Source organism: Peromyscus maniculatus, chromosome 1 (assembly GCF_049852395.1).
Source record: "Peromyscus maniculatus bairdii isolate BWxNUB_F1_BW_parent chromosome 1, HU_Pman_BW_mat_3.1, whole genome shotgun sequence".
NCBI classification, from domain to species: Eukaryota; Metazoa; Chordata; class Mammalia; order Rodentia; family Cricetidae; genus Peromyscus; species Peromyscus maniculatus.
Window position 1 is genome coordinate 108,323,426 of NC_134852.1, and position 17,229 is coordinate 108,340,654.

Below are 17,229 nucleotides of genomic sequence, written 5' to 3' on the forward strand. Positions count from 1 at the left end.
TGAAGTACTCTCTTGTTCTAGATATTAGTCTCTAATGACTAATGGTGCTCAACAGCTTTTCAAATGCTTATTGACCGTTTATGTGTCTTTGGAAATGTATTTATTAAATTCTTTTGTTGTTTTATGTTCTTATTGTGAGTTAGGTGTTCCAGTGTGTTGCTCAGACTGGTCTTGAGTTTCTGGGGTCAGGTAATCCTCCTGCCTCAGACAAAGGAGCTGGGCTTATGTCTTCATGCCTGGACTGTCCATTTTTTAAACTAGAGTGCATTGTTCACTTTTGTTGTTGTTGTGCATTGACAGTTATAGTTACTAAACCTATTTTCATTGAGTTTACTAATTTTCTGTCCCAGCAAATGAAATCTCTACCTTTTTAAAGGAAAAAACAAAGTACTGACTTGTAAAAAAGAAATCAACTAATTCTAATGCACATTCATGGTGCTAGTGCATGTCTGTGTACATGTATGTAGAGGCCACAGGTCAACTCAGGTTTTATTCCTCAGGAGCCGTTCACCTTGGTTTCTTGAGAAAGTCTGTTACACTAGGTCCTGGAAGTCCCTGGTTAGGCTACACTACCTGGCAAATGAGCCCCAGGACTAGCACTCGAGTTACAGACATAAACGGCCACATCAGGTTTATTGTTTTGTTTTTTAATGTTGGTTCTGGAGAGCAAACTTGGATTTGCACCACAGACACTTTCTGAACTGAGCTATCTTCCCAGCTAAGTCGACATCTTTAGTTTTATTTATTATGTCTGTGTGAGTGTGAGTGTGTGTACATATATGTGTGTTTACAAATTTATACTTTGTTTGTTTGTTTGTTTGTTTAGTTTTTTCAAGATAAGGTTTCTCTGTGTATCAGTCCTGGCTGTCCTAGGACTTGTTCTGTAGACCAGGTTGGCCTCAAACTCAGAGATCCACCTGCCTCTGCCTCCCCAGTGCTGGGATTAAAAGCATGCACCACCACTACCACCGCCCAACTTTAGTTATACTTTTTATTTTTAATGATGGGAAGGAATTTACATGCCCTTTCATGTGTTTATTTTGTCTTTTACATTATATTCTTTCTTTACTTTGATGCTTTAGAGAAACTATCCATAAAACAACACAGTGTATGAAACATTGCTTGAAAACAGATAATTAAGCCTCCTTATTGTGAAATGATATTTCCACACATTAAACATTTTCGTAGTTAAATCCTAAATACCATGCTCCTTTGACCATTGTTCATATGATTTGAAGTACTGGTGGTGGTTTTTCTAGTAAGCTACCTTTTCACATATAACAAATATTTGGGCTGCTTTGGTAAGGCGTAATAGTTTTAAAGTATACTCTTGTATTATAGAAGGGTTTGTTATTTTTTTCTCTTTTGGTTTTATTTTTGTTTAACAGCTTGCTCTTAAGGATTAGTTCTGGCATAAAGCCTACTACTATTTTTTTCATTTGGTTGTCCATTTGGTCATTCATTCAACATATTTATTTCCACCCACAGTAGGAAAATCAAAGGGGTTGGGCCTTTGTGGCACACACTTTTAATCCTAGCACCCAGCATGGGAGGCAGAGGCAGGTGGTGTTGAGGCCAGCCAGGGCTTCATATTGACCCTTGTCTCAAAAAAAAAATTATATCAATATAAATAAAATAAAGGGATTGGAAAATTAACTCAGTGGTTAAGAGCACTGGTTGCTCTTCTGGACACAGTGGCTAACAACCACCTGTACCTTTCCTTCCAGGATATGTAGTGCACTCTTCTGACCTCTGAGGACACATGGTGCACAAATATATATGCAGACAAAACACCCATACACATAAAAAATAAATAAATAAAAAGTAAATGCCACAAAGAATATGGGTGGGAACAAAATTGTTTGTTTGTTTTCTCTGTGTAGCTCTGGCTTCCTGGAATTTGCTCTGGGACCAGAGTGGCCTCTCAAAGAGATCTACCTGTTTTTGCCTCCTGAATGCTAGGATTAAAGGTGTGTGCCACAACACCCAGCTGCAAAATAGAAGTTTAAGTGGCAGTTAACAGGGATTGGAAGACTTAAATTTGATTTTTTTTTAAATTTTTTTATTTATGTGGCTAGAGTGTTTGATCAACAGTTAAGAGCACTTGATACTCTTGCAGAGGACCCAGGTTTGATCCCCAACACTTACATGGTGGCTCATAATTATCTGTATTCTAGTTCCAGTGGATCTGATGCCCTCTTCTGGCCTAGACATGAAGCATGTTTGTGGTACACTCACATACATGCAGGCAAAACACTCAGACACATAAAATAATGTTTTTTTAATTTGATTTTCTAGCATTTCCTTATGGTTAAATAGTTCTGGGGCTGTCGAGATGGCTCAGTGATTAAGAGCACTTATTGCTCTTCCAGAGGACCTATGGTAGATTGCCAGCACCCACATGGCAGCTCACAGTCCCCAACTTCAGGGTATCTAATGCCTCTGGCATCTGCCAGCACCTGTACTCACATGCACACACATCCTACACTCCCCTTCCCTGCATACACACACACAATATTAAAAAATAAAAATTTTAAAACTATTAGTCTTGGGAAGGACATGGATGCTACATTGCGTGTGTGGAGGTCAAAGGACAGCTTTGAGGAGTTGGTACTCTCTACCTTTACCCAAGTTTTGGGGTTTTGAACTCAGGTCATTAGACCTGCACAGCAAATGTTTTTTTTAACCTGCTGAGCCATCTTGCTCGGCCTGTTGACATTGATTTTGATGGACAGTTCATTGTGTAGTTTAAAAGTCAAAACAAAGTATCCTTTTAGTAAAGTTTTTTTTTATATTTATTTTATTATTGTGTGGGTGTGTACATGCACAAGTGAATGTGTGCTGTGTCCACAAACACTCTTCTCCCACCAAGCCCTTGCTGACCCTTCCTCAGTAGAGTAAAACTCTTCCAAATATATAATTCAAAAATTCCTCTGTGGAGCCTCAGAGGAGAGGAGAAAAAGTGATCTACAAAAGTGCTTCCTAAACTTCTGTGCGCTCACTGTCCACTTGAGGACATTGATGGGGAATAGATTGGCGGTAACTGTTCATGCCTTTTGCAAAGAACCTGTGTGATGCTGCTCCACATGTCTGTATACAGAGGTCTGTATAAGGAGGAGCAAGGCAGAGAGGTCTGTATGGGGAGGAGCCAGGCAGAGAGGTCTGTATGGGGACCAAGGCAGAGAGGTCTGTATGGGGAGGAGCCAGGCAGAGAGGTCTGTATGGGGAGGAGCAAGGCAGAGAGGTCTGTATGGGGACCAAGGCAGAGAGGTCTGTATGGGGAGGAGCCAGGCAGAGAGGTCTGTATGGGGAGGAACAAGGCAGAGAGGTCTGTATGGGGAGGAGCCAGGCAGAGAGGTCTGTATGGGGAGGAGCCAGGCAGAGAGGTCTGTATGGGGAGGAACAAGGCAGAGAGGTCTGTATGGGAAGGAACAAGGCAGAGAGGTCTGTATGGGGAACAAGGCAGAGAGGTCTGTATGGGGAGGAGCCAGGCAGAGAGGTCTGCATGGGGAGGAGCCAGGCAGAGAGGTCTGCATGGGGAGGAGCCAGGCAGAGAGGTCTGTATGGGGAGGAGCCAGGCAGAGAGGTCTGTATGGGGAGGAACAAGGCAGAGAGGTCTGTATGGGGAGGAGCCAGGCAGAGAGGTCTGTATGGGGACCAAGGCAGAGAGGTCTGTATGGGGACCAAGGCAGAGAGGTCTGTATGGGGAGGAACAAGGCAGAGAGGTCTGTATGGGGAGGAGCCAGGCAGAGAGGTCTGTATGGGGAGGAGCCAGGCAGAGAGGTCTGTATGGGGAGGAGCGAGGCAGAGAGGTCTGTATGGGGAGGAGCCAGGCAGAGAGGTCTGTATGGGGAGGAACAAGGCAGAGAGGTCTGCATGGGGAGGAACAAGGCAGAGAGGTCTGTATGGGGACCAAGGCAGAGAGGTCTGTATGGGGAGGAGCCAGGCAGAGAGGTCTGTATGGGGAGGAGCGAGGCAGAGAGGTCTGTATGGGGAGGAGCCAGGCAGAGAGGTCTGTATGGGGAGGAACAAGGCAGAGAGGTCTGCATGGGGAGGAACAAGGCAGAGAGGTCTGTATGGGGAGGAGCAAGGCTTGCAGAGGGGTTTTCTCCTTACTTCAAAACAGGTGTGCCAAGGCTTTTTCATATTGCTGTTCCATAAACACCTCTGAGCAAATGCTGGTGGTGTGCTTCCTGGTAAAGAGGAAATGGTTTGTGATAGAGGACTTCTGTGGAGGGAACAGAGGAGGAGCAGGATATTGGGGGTACTATTCTCTCCTCTTTCATGGCACCCTGAGTGGAGCTCAGTGGAGAGTGCCTGCCGAGCTCACAAGTGGCTCTAGATTCAGCCTCACACACTGCAAAAAAACGAACATCACAATGTTTAAGTTTTTTTTTTCCTCTTCTGAAATGAGGTCTCTCACTGTATTATCCAACCTACTCTTAACTCTTGGACTCAGGGGTACCCCCAAGAAAATGTTTCTTATTTGCTCATTTTATAAATATTAGGCATCTTCTATGTATGAATCATAATTTCTTGCAAGGAGGTTCAGTAAACAAAGCACACTGATATATAGTTGTTTTTATGAAACTTACACTATAGTGGATAAAATAACTAACTTGTGTGCCATTTTCTTGAGCCTTTTATGTTCTAAAATGATTTGTATAATACTAAATTGCATAGTTTGAAGCATAAACTTTATTAGATAAACATTGCTGTAAGTTTTCAGGAACCCAAGTGGATATCAGAAACTAGATAATGATGCAACTTACATATATTTCAGTTTTACCATCCAGGTCTATTTTAATTTATAAGTTATGTACAGTAAAGAGATAAGAAACAATAAGATAGAGCCCTTGACCAGTATGCTGTAGTAAGTTATATGAATATAGTCCGTCACTTGCTCACCCCACTCCTCTGTACCTCCTTTTCTCCTTTAGGATTGTACTTGAATGGGTAACTGAAGCCATAGAAAGTAAAACCATAGATAAGGGGGGCCTACTAGGTATAATTACTTCATTTTTCTAGATCAGAGAAATAAGACAAAGACTGTTGTAAGTAGCTTTCCTTAGGTTACATAGTCTGTTATTGGCTAACTCAGTATTCTAGCTGAGACTGTGCGTGCGTGTGCGTGTGCGTGTGCGTGTGTGTGTGTGTGTCCCCGTCCGTCTGTCCAGAGGTCAGCGTTGTTTCTCCACTTAATTTTTAAACTTCATTTTTTCATTGAACCCGGAGCCCTCCGATTAGCTGGAATGGCTGACCAGCAAGCACCAGTGACTCTCTCGTGTCTGGCTCTCCAGCTCTGGGCTAACGGCAGATGTGACAGGTTCCCCACGGCTGCTGGAGATGGAACTCAAGACCTCATGCTTGAGGACTTTGCCGACTGAGCCATCTCTCCCAGCCCTTGCATGCCTGCCGATGCTGCTGCGCTTTTGTGTACCTTACGAGGTAGCGCATCCTTCCTTCGGAACCTTCCCTCTTACGCTCTCCTCCTCTCAGATGTGGTGACCATGCTCTGTCCCAGGGTGAGATTAAAGAAATGTACTTCTTGCTCACTTTATCCCTCTGTTGTCAGCAGAGGTTGCTGGTGGACTTGGTAGAAAATGTGAACAGCCTTCAGCAGTGTGATGCAGTGCAGTCCTAGGAGAACGTGACCAAATTTTCAAAGTGTAGTTGCAGTTTAGAAATGAGGCAAAAAGGAAGAGGTGGCCGGTCAGCACTGGAGGGAATTGTGAAGCCATTCTTGTCCCAAGTAGATCTTTGATCGAATGGCCATCCTTTAGACTTAACCTCGGCAAGATGATTCCACCATTCCTGTGTAGTGGGTGCTGAGGAGAAGCACGTTGCTATAAACTTGTACACAAATCTGAAAGTGACAGAAAACAGCCTTGACAATTCACCAGCAAATGAATACTTAGGTCAATTAGAGTTGCATTTCACAGATGCTACCCATAAGCTCCCAGCCAGCCCACCCTACCTCTCCAGTTGTCTCCCACAGTTGCCTCTCGTGTTCCGATTCCTCGGGTCTTGACTTTCCCCAAGCCTTTTCCTGTCCTTGGCTTCATTGTGCAGGTCCCGCCCTCAGGTGCTGTCCCCTTCAACTGCTGTGGAAGGCTTGCTTACACTCTGCAGGAAACCCTTGTGACTCCTTCCTCCGTTGTCTAGACTACTTGGTATTTTATGCCACATGTATTCGAGTCATTCACAGCACATGCTTAGAGCTGCCAATGGTTGGATTTTAAATCCAAACAGTGGTTGACATGCAACTGAGTGTTCTGGTCCTGTTAAGGTTGTTGAGAGTTCACTCTAGGTTTTTAGGAGGTATACTACCCGGAGGGTGTGTGTTTATAAAGAACACAGTAACAGTTAATGCCCATTTTACTCCCGTTATATACTGTGTTCTAATTTGGAAGGCACAAAAAATGAAAAAGAAACTCCTGAAAAAGAGGAAGTTGAGGTGAACTTAACTAGCCTTTAGTATAGCTTTACTCTTACTAATTGGAAAGGACTTTTCTTCATTTTTATGTCATATACTTCTGCCCACATGTAAGCTGATAAGGAAATGTTATTTGAGGGTCTGTAGTACAAAATGAACCTGTAGACTGGCAGTTTTCAGATCTGATTTAGTCTATAAATATCTTTAATCTGTACAGTGTTTGGTTTTAAAAGGCTAAAGTAAACTTACCTTTTAAAGGTTTACAGTTACTAGTTTTTTGTTTTTTGTTTTTTTGTATATTCAGATATAGGAAACCATAACCATGATCTAAATCTAGAACATTTCCCTCAACCTTCAAAGAAAGTGTAATTGGAAAAAAAAAGGCAGGGCAGTGGTGGCTCACACCTTTAATACCAGTACTCCGGAGGCAGAGGCAAGCCGATCTCTGTGAGTTCCAGGCCAGCCTGATCTACAGAGGGAGTTCCAGGACAGCCAGGAAAACTCTTGTTTCATGGAGAAAAAAAAAAAGAAAGAAAGAAAGAAACTGTAATCATTTAGTGGCTGTTCACTATCTCTCCTCTTAGCCTCTGGAACTAGTTATGTAGTTTCTCTGTATGGATTTGTCTCTTTAGGACATTTCCTATAAATAAGTATTATGTTATCTCTTTGTTTGAGTTCTTTCACTTAATATGTTTTCACATTTCACCCATGTGTGCTTGATCAATATGTCCTTTTGAAGGAGGAATACTGTCCCTTATATATGTAGTACATTTTGTTTGTCCATTAATCACCTGGATATATGAGTTGTATTTTATAGTTCTATGAATAATGCAGCTGTAAACATTCATGTATAGTTTTTTGTGGGAATATGTGATTTGTGGGTGTTGGCTGGTGCTAAGGACCAAAGCAAGGGCTTCAGGAACACATTCTAGGTATACACTATACCCCTGTTACATCCCAGCTTTAGATGGTTCTTTTTCTTTTTCTTTTTTTTTCTTTTTTGGTACTGGGAATAGAAGACATGGCCTCTTTCATGCTGATTGAGCATTCCACCACTAAATTGACCTTGAACTTACTATCATTCTGCTTCAGTTTCCCAAGTAGTGTTTACAAGTCTGCCCCAGCTCTGTGTGTGTATATTATTGGAAACTGAACCTAAAGACTCACGTGCGTTGAGCTATCACTGTGCTACCAAACTACACCTTCAGCCCTTATTTTCACTTTTTTTTTTTTTAATAGAAGTTGCTGACTTGTCCAGGCTAGCCTTAAGCTTGCAATCCTCCTGCCTCATCCTCTCAAATAGCTGGTATTTTTTAGGCCTGCACCACTATGCCTGACTTTAGATCATCATTTTTACAGTAGGAATGAGATAACCAAGTAATGCTTGGATTGCAAGACCTTAACATAGGAGTAAGTCCACATCATACATGAGGGGACTCATAGCAGACTAGGCAGACAAACCAGTCTGGACTGCCACCTGTTATGATTAGTTTATAAATCTGTAAATGTTTGAACCTAGGCAGAGTGGTATGCATTGATAATCCCAGCACTTAGAAAGCTGAAGTGGGTTCATTGTGAGTTTTACAGTAGCCTGTTCTATATAGTGAGTTCTAGGCCATCCTAGACTACATAGTGAAACTATCTCAAAACAACAAACAATGTGTTTGTTTGTTGTTGTTTGAGCCTGGGTCTCAGAACACTTCCCAGGCTGGTTCTGAACTCCTGGGCTCAAGTGGTCCTTTGCTCAGCATCTCAAGTAGCAGTGACCATAGATGTGGACCACTACACCCAGCTGTTAGTTCATTTTTACTTGTTTTGTTTTGTTTTTCGAGACAGGGTTTCTCTGTGTATCTGTCCTGGCTATCCTGGAACTCGGTTTGTACACCAGGCAGGCTTCAAACGCAGAGAAATCCACCTGCCTCTGCCTCCCAAGTACTGGGACTGCTGTGATTAAAGGTGTGTGCAGCAGCTGCCGCCACCACCACCTGTGGTAAATTTTACTAAGTAGCATTTTTCAGGAGCTTTTACACACCAAGAGTTTAGTCGAGTTTAGTTTATGACAGTGTGGCTTGAAGGCTTAGACACAGGAAGATTGGGGTTGGGGAGAAATGCAGTCTAGGCAGTGTTTACTGTAAGCTTATTAAGACTCTGAATAAGATGAGATGGCCTTGATGAGCTTTATTGTTAATTCTCCCCAGAGGGTCTGCCAACAGTTCTCATTTCTCTTCTTCATCTCTTTATCCTAGAACCGCACCAGTGAGATCTCATTAACACAAGTGAGCTGGAGACACTGTTTAAAACTGAGTAAACTGCAGGAGCTGAGGTCTGACGCGGGGCGGTAGAATCTGGCTAGAAACGGGCATCTGTGTTTGGGAAGAGGCAGCAGGTTTATGTCTGGTGAGGAGAGGGAGCACTGCTGCCTCCTGGCTTCTGTTCTTGTGAGATTGAAGGTGGAATCATCTGAAATGTGGGCACGACAGAGACTGTAGACGTAAGCGTGGGGAAGAAGATTGAAGCTTTGCCAGAGAAAATAGTAAAGTTACGAGGCAGTTTCAGAGCCTCAGGGAGAGCTGGTGACCATATGTAAGATAATAGCAGTTTGTTCCTTAAAATTGGTTTTCAACATTCGGGGTGTGTGTGTGTGTGTGTGTGTGTGTGTGTGTGTGTGTGTGTGTGTGTGTGTGTGTGTGTGTGTGTGTGTGTGTGTAGGAGTCAGTTTCATCCTTCAGCCTTTGTGTGGGTTCCAAGGATCAAGCTTAGGTCGTCAAGTGTAGTGATAAGCACCTCTACTACTGAGCCATCTTGGTGAGACCTCCTTTTACATTTTTTTATGCCTCCATTTCCTACTACTGGCCCCAGTTTTTATTTTTAATTTAGAAAATTTTTATTTTGTGTGTGTTCATGCTTTACATGTATGTCTCTCTGTGTACTGCCTGCATGCTTGGTACCTGAAGAGGCTGAAGAGGGCTTTGGATCTCCTGAAACTGGAATTATAGATGCTTGTTGTAGTCTGCTGTGTGGATGTTGGAAGTCGAACGCTGCTTTTCTGGAAGAGCAGCCGATTCTCCTAACTATGAACCATCGCTCCAGTGTTCACTACTCCTTCTTTGTTTTTGTTTTTGGTTCTTTGAGACAGGGTTTCTCTGTGTAGCTCTGGCTGGCCTGCAACTCTAGCTCTGTAGACCAGGCTGGCCTTGAACTCACAGAGATCCACCTGCCTCTGCCTCCCGAGTGCTGGGATTAAAGGCATGCACCACCACCGCCCCGCCCCCTCTTTGTTTGTACATTTTGTGGTTACATTTACTTAGTATTTGTGCATGTGCCACTGTGCAGGTGTGGAGGTCAGAGGGCAACTTGGGTTGGATTTTGGGGTTTGAACAAGGTCATAAGACTTACATTAAGTGCTTTTACCTGCTGAGTATCGCACCTTCCCAGTAGTCTCCAGTACAGAAATCTTCTCATAGCAGATGCAATGTACCTGTTTGCTATTAATTCTGAGTATATGTTGACTAGAATGCAAACTTAACTAAATACATGAATACTAACTAGATCTGGAGGGATGCTTTTGAACAGATCCAATTTGTATTGCTCTCTTGGAATTTGATTTTTAAGCCCCAATTGTCCATCTTGAAAAATGTTCAATATACTTTCTTCAGTTGATATATAAAATGAGAGACTTCCAAGTTAATGTAGTAGCAGTGTGGGGCTAATTGTTATAGTTTAATTACAGTATTAATGGGGATGGTGTCTTGGTTTGTGTAAAGGGGGTTGTCTGGGTTTAGTGCTGATAACATTATATCAAAGGAAACCCCTTGGTCCTGAACAAACCAGTTGGTCATCTTAAATTAAATTCCTTCTAACGTACTTGATTGCAAAGGATATTATACATTTACTATAGAAAACCTGAGGGGCTGGAGAGATGGCTCAGAGGTTAAGAGCACTGACTGCTCTTCCAGAGGTCCTGAGTTCAATTCCCAGCACCCACATGGTGGCTCACAACATCTGTAATGAGATCTGGTGCCCTCTTCTGTGTACATAATAAATAAATAAATCTTTAGAAAAAATAAAAGAAAACCTGAGGATAAAGCAAAATATTAACAATAAAGCAAGATAGTAATAATTAATAATAATAACAAAATAAATTATCAGTAATTACCCCATGACCAAAAAATAAAATAAAATAAAAATCACTGCTCCTATTATGATCTAGTTCTTTCTGATCTTTATTTTAGGCATGGTTACTGTTGCTTTTATTTATTGGAATTATGTGGTAAAGAGTTTTATGTCTTATTTTTGTACTTCTATGCTAACCATTTTCCAATTTGTTTCTTCATTCAAGAAGGTAGTTCTAGGTGTAGAACAGAAGTGTTTGATACTGAGTAGTTGGACTGGTGTATACTGTCAGTACAGCTTCATGTACATGTATGTGCCTTTCACTACAGAGAGCGAAGGAAGCTATTACTGAATTTCACTTTGTGTGATAAATTGGATAGTTCGTTTTTCCTTTGAGACAGTCTCTTGTAGCCCATACTGACCTTGACTTCACTATATACTTGAGGATAATCTTGTACTTGTGATCCTGTGCTTGGATTACAGTCGTGGGCCACCACTCCCTGATGTATGTGGTGCTGGCGCTCGAACCCACGGCTCTGTGCATGCTGCCAACTGAGCTATCCCAGCATTGTGAACATTTGAACCACTCTGAATTGTTGGTGTATAGCTATAGTCCCATATGTTTTAATAGCTTTAGTTTTATCTGATATTTTAAATGTTCTCTTAAGTATACTGAGTAGCTCTTTGGCACACTGTAGCATAGCCTCTGTTAAATCTGTCAAACCTTACGTGACTCACTTTCTTACTTGTGCGCAGAGACTTTTAAGAAGGCATTGATGGGGGCACAAGAGGAGCCTCTGGATTAAGAGCAGGCGCTGCTTTTGCAGCAGACCTGAATTTCATTCCCAGCATCTAGGTCGGGCAGCCCCTAACTATGGCTGTAAGGAGTTTGGTGCCTTTCGTCCTCCGTGTGAATGGTGCACACACATAAACATGATTAAAAATAAGAAGAAATAAGTATTTTTTAAGTTGTTAATTTTTGTTTGTTTGTTTTACATTTAGGCTACAATTTATTGCCATTACAGTTTATTCAATTAGATCAGCAGGTGTTTTGAGTGTACTATAGGTAAATAATCTGATTCTTCCTCAGAACAATAATTCTTAGACTATTTGAACAAATAAATATGTGAATAAATAATTAGGATTCTGAGTAGTAAGTGCTGTTAAAAACATACATATAGCAAGCTGGGCGGTGGTGGCGCACGCCTTTAATCCCAGCACTCGGGAGGCAGAGGCAGGCGGATCTCTGTGAGTTCGAGGCCAGCCTCGTCTACAGAGCAAGATCCAGGACAGGCACCAAAACTACACAGAGAAACCCTGTCTCAAAAAACCAAAAAACAAAATATATAGCAATATGTAATAAACAGAAGAAATCATTTTTTATAGAGAAATACAGAGTTAAAAAGTAGAATGGATTGTAATTGGGCTGGAAAGATTTAAAATTTTGCCAATACTCTGGTAATTATTTTAGCCAACATTGGAAGCTTGCCTCTGCCACTCCTGTAGACCTCCTGTACACTACTGTACTTGTATAATAAGTGTACATGATATATACACGTAATGCTGGCTGATAGTTGCAGACATTCAGACGTTTTACAATTAGAGATAAAGACAGCAGTAGGCTACTGGCCTGACTTGCCCAATGCCCTGAGTTCTGTCCCCAGCAGACAGACCGTCAGCAGCAAAGTGCTAATGTTTCAGTGAAAAAAATCCAGACCACATGGCTCCACCTTGTAGAAAATATGCACAATTAGAGATAGATAGACAGACAGACAGACTGACTGACAGATGGCTCCTCTGTCCTGAAACCATTAGCAGTGATTGCCTGTGGCTATTAGGCTTCTGGGTATTTTTCTTTGTTGCTTTTCATTTTCCCGCTACTGTGCTCATGTTACCTTGGTGACCTGAAATACTCAGTGATTCCTATACAAGAACATTTCTCACTTTATTAAAAAAAATTTGACCTTTGGGACTGTTTTATGAAGCGTTTCTATTTCATATTTTTGAGACAGCCCTTGAGTTGGAATAAATACCGTGAACTGTATAAATATTTGCATTCCATCACGAACACTGATGTTCAATTGGGAAAGCTGAAGCCTGAGTCGACATTTTAATATCTAGAAATTGGGACTCACAATTTTTTTATTTTCTTTATTGTCAGTTTTTTTAATCAAAATATCCAGTTATAAAAAAACTTCAGATTGAAATTGAAATAAATACTGTATTTCTAAGTTTTGTTTTTTTTTTAAACCTAAAATCTTCTGTTCATCTAAACTTCTTTTCTGGTTTTAGAGCACTCGAAGGAAAATGGAAGGACAAAAGGTGATGAGCGGCCAGTGGATCCCATAAAGCGTTCTGTGGCCAATGTTCTAGAAGAGACAGCTGTGAAAACTGAAAAAGAAGATGAAAAGGAGCTTAAGAAACTGCCTGTCATTGTAAAGCTAGAAAAACCTTTGCCAGAAACTGAGGAAAAAAAGATTATCAGAGAGGAAAGTGATTCCTTCAAGGAAAATGTCAAACCCATTAAAGTAGAAACAAAAGAATGCAGAGTGGACTCCAAAGATCTCAAAGGTAGCTCCGAGAGACTGGGTGCACAGGACCCCGAGCGAGTGGAATTCGGTGGCAACATCAGATCTTCTCAAGACATCACAGAGAAATCTTCTGAGGAAACTGAGAAGCTTAAAAATGACCAGCAAGCCAAGATACCACTAAAAAAACGTGAAATTAAGTTGAGTGATGATTTTGACAGACCTTTGTGCAAGTCAACTACTCCAACAAAAGAGTTTTTGAAAGATGAAATAAAACAAGAGGAAGAGACTTGTAAACGCGTCTCTACCATCAGTGCTTTGAGTCACGAAGGGAAGCAACTAGTGAATGGAGAAGTTAGCGATGACAAGGTCACGCCAAATTGTAAGACAGAACAGATGGAAACCCAGCTTTGTGATACAAAGGAAGACAGCTCTGCCATCCCCTCTAAGGATGGGAATACTCTCACGGAGGGGGATGGGGCCGAGGCTTTCAGTTCTGTCATAGCAAGCACAAAGATGATAAGTGACCTTGAGAAAGAAGCCCCCCTGGGAAAGGCTCTAGATAGCTCTTTATCTGCCTCAGAGAGGCACAGTCAGAAAGGAAGAGGAGAGGACTCTGGGCCTCCAAACACGGAAATGCCTCTTGAGCCTTTGGAGACAGCAACAGATCTCTCTTTAAAATCTGCTTTGTCTGTCATGGAATCCTGCACTGGGAAAGCTGAAGAGAAGGCCCCCAAAAGTAAGAGTGAGAACCACCCACCAGGCATAGAATGCCTGGAAAAGGTGGAAAAGGCCAAAAAGACTGTTGGTGAGAAGGAAAGATTGAGTCCAATACCCGAGGAAGTTGTAAGGAGTCCTGTAGAATCAGAAAAGCCAGATCCTTGTGAAGTGGCTGAAGCTTCCCTCCCACCCGAGATGACTGGCCCCAAGGAGAAACTGGCCTCAGAAAAAAAAGGTGTAGAATGTCTAAGTAGAGGTTCAAGTGAAGGCCAGTCCCTTGAAAATGCAAGCCCAGGAACTCTAGAAAAGGATTCTGAGTCCATGAAGGTAGAAATGGCCAGTGCGGACAAGGTCCAGGCCTCTGGCATGGAGGACACTTCTGAGACGAAGAGCTCCATGCCGAAGAGCAAATTCAAATATAAGTTAGTTCCTGAAGGAGACAGCACGGCTTCAGAAAACACAGAGATCACCTCCGAAAGGCAGAAGGAAGGCATCAAGTTGACAATCCGGATATCTAGTCGGAAGAAGAAGCCGGATTGTCCCCCACAAATTGTAGACTCGGAGAGCAAGGAAGAGAAGGTGGGGAAGGAAGAGGAGAAAACCAGTGTGGGCCGGACTTTAAGAAGGTCTCCGAGAATATCCAGACCCACAGCGAAAGTAGCTGAGATCAGAGACCAGAAAGCTGAGAAAAAAAGAGGGGAAGGAGAAGATGGAGTGGAGGAAGAACCAGCAGCTTTGCAGAGAACAGACAAGAAGGAACACTTGAAAAAAACAGAGAAGGATACAAATTCTAAAGTGAGCAAGGTAAAACTTGCACCGAGTTCTCAGTGTAGAAAATGTAAAATGACTTTACCAGCCTGTTTGATGTGTGCGTGTGGGGGTCAGAGAACAACTTGGAAGTATCTTCTGTCCTTCTTCATGTGGACCACAGGGGTCAAATTTTAGGTCATCAAGCTTGGCAGCAAGCTCCTTTACCCACTGAGCCATCCCACTGGCCACTAAGTTTTCAATTAAATATATGTTTTTGCATGTGTGTGTTTGTGTTTGTGTTTGTGTTCGTGTGTGTGTGTGTGTGTGTGTGTGTGTGTGTGTGTGTGTGTGTGTGTGTGTGTGTGAACATTGGGTGGCTTCGTGTGTGTGTGTGTGTGTGTGTGTGTGTGTGTGAACATTGGGTGGCTCCTTCATCTCTCTCCCCCCTTTGTGAGACAGCTTGAGGCTCAAGGTTCAGCTAGGCTAGACAGTGAGCTTCAACAGTCCACCTATCTGTATTCCCAACCCCCAGGGTTACAAATACACACTGCCAGAGTTGGCTTTTTATGTGGGTTCTGGTCATCCAAATTCAGGTCTTAGTGCTTGTGTGGCAGACTTTTTACTGAGCCATCTCGAAAGCCTTGTGTTCTCAGTTTTAATTAGAAAACTAATTTAGATCTAATTGTTTATTGCTTTGTGTTGAAATGGCCACTCAAAGACAACTAATAATAAACCTTTCCTTTCAATGGTTATACTCACACACTAAATTTCAGACATACAATGTTTCTTTTAGACTTCTTTTTCTATTGCAAGCAGTTCTAGGCATACATTCTATAAGCTATTCAGCTGATAATGAGCCTGTAGAGTGCTGAAATTAAACTCCCCACATCCACTATTAACAGTTTGGGGTATACATTGTTTCATTCATTTTTCTAAGCATTCATGTGTATGTTTATGAACATGTATTCATACAATTTTTTCAATAATTGGATCACACCTATTTGTTTCACTTAACAGTGATGTCTCTTCTTATGTGAGAAGTTACAGTCTACATTTATTTACTAGTGGCCACATAGTATTTCATAGTGTGGATATACCTCAGTTTATTTAATTACTCCCTTACTAATTGACATTTAGGTTGTTTCCCATTTTTCACTATTACAGGCAATGCTGCATTGAAGATCCTTTTGGACATAAGTGAGTATTTCTTTAGAATAGACTCCTAGAATTGGAATTACTGGGTCAAGGGGCATATGTATTATAAAATGGATAGTTATTGTCACATTGCCCTCCAGAAGCCCTAATAGTGTCCCACCCCATTACCAGTTTACCAGAGTACCTATTTTCCCCATTTTAATCCGGAAATTCCTTTTCTGGGACCTTCCTAATTTTAAGCAAAGTCTCTAGTCCATGGGACTGTTACTTTTTTCATTTAAATGGACATGTCGTGATTATTACTGTTCATTATCAGTCATTCTTTGCTCCCTGAAAAACCTTTTGTTTTTGAATGAGGCCCATAGCATGGCAGTGAAGTGAGGCAGGAGTGGAGAGACTGAACCTAGGTGACAGAATGATGTCTCATGACCAGCTTACTCTCTGAATCACACTGCTTTTAACGTTTATTGCGAGTTTTAGATGCAGCTCTGACCTGCTTTAAAAACTTGGTAATTTAGGAGTTTGGTTTTTTTTTTTTGGTGTGTGTGTGTGTGTGTGTGTGTGTGTGTGTGTGTGTGTGTGTGTGTGTGTTATGTTGTTTCTGTGGTTTTTTGAGACAGGGTTTCTCTGTGTAACAGCCTTGGCTGCCTTGGAAATCCCTTTATAGTCCAGGCTGGCCTCGAACTCACAGAGATCCTCCCACCTCTACCTCCCAAGTGCTGGGATTAAAGGAGTGCACCACCACGCCCAGCTTTTAAAGTTTAAATTTTTGAAAAAAAAAAATAATAATAAGTATGTCAGTATATCTTCCTGCTATTGATAGAGGCTTTAAATGTTCATGGCCTTTGACCCAGAATCCTGTTCAAGGAATTTATCCTAACCACAAAGATGGATATAAACATTAACATCTATGAGGGTACATTGTGAATGTGAAAAAATGGGAAACAACCACCCAAATGTGTGAGTAATATCATACAGCCATTTTGGCATATTTATAAGATAAAATGGTCATTGTCTAATCCCATTTTTAAGACACACACCCCCAAATGCAGAAAAAATAATGAAAACACATACCAAAACTTAGTAATAGATAGAGCTGATGACAAGACTGTAACAATTTTCATCTTTTCTTTCTGTGTCAGCTAAATATTCTCCAAGGGACACGTAGTTTGGAGAAAGAAATTCTCATGTCCAATTATCTCATCTTTTCATTTCTGTAAGGTAAAACCCAAAGGCAAAGTTCGCTGGACTGGTTCTCGGACACGTGGCCGGTGGAAATACTCCAGCAATGATGACAGTGAAGGGTCGGACAGTGAAAAATCCTCCGCAGCCTCAGAAGAGGAGCAAGGGAAGGAAAGTGAAGAAGCTGTCCTTCCAGATGACGATGAACCATGCAAAAAATGTGGCCTTCCAAACCATCCGGAACTCGTATGTACCTGCTCTAAGTGAGCAGTGCTCCTCTCGTAGCTATACTGTGGTTCTTTGGAGTGACCTACTCTCCGAGGTTTGATCGTGATTTGAATTTTG

The 17,229-nt window shown here is 41.9% G+C and overlaps 1 protein-coding gene across 4 annotated transcripts in view; it reads left to right on the forward strand.

The window, feature by feature from the left end:
• Rsf1 (remodeling and spacing factor 1) overlaps positions 1–17,229 on the forward strand; it is a 126,854-nt gene that overhangs the window by 77,875 nt on the left and 31,750 nt on the right. For all 4 annotated transcript variants that reach the window (XM_042280239.2, XM_042280241.2, XM_076547579.1 and 1 more), the window contains 2 exons: positions 12,842–14,601; positions 16,924–17,130. In XM_042280239.2, coding sequence (XP_042136173.2) covers positions 12,842–14,601; positions 16,924–17,130 — 1,967 coding nt within the window. The remainder of the gene's footprint in view (positions 1–12,841; positions 14,602–16,923; positions 17,131–17,229) is intronic.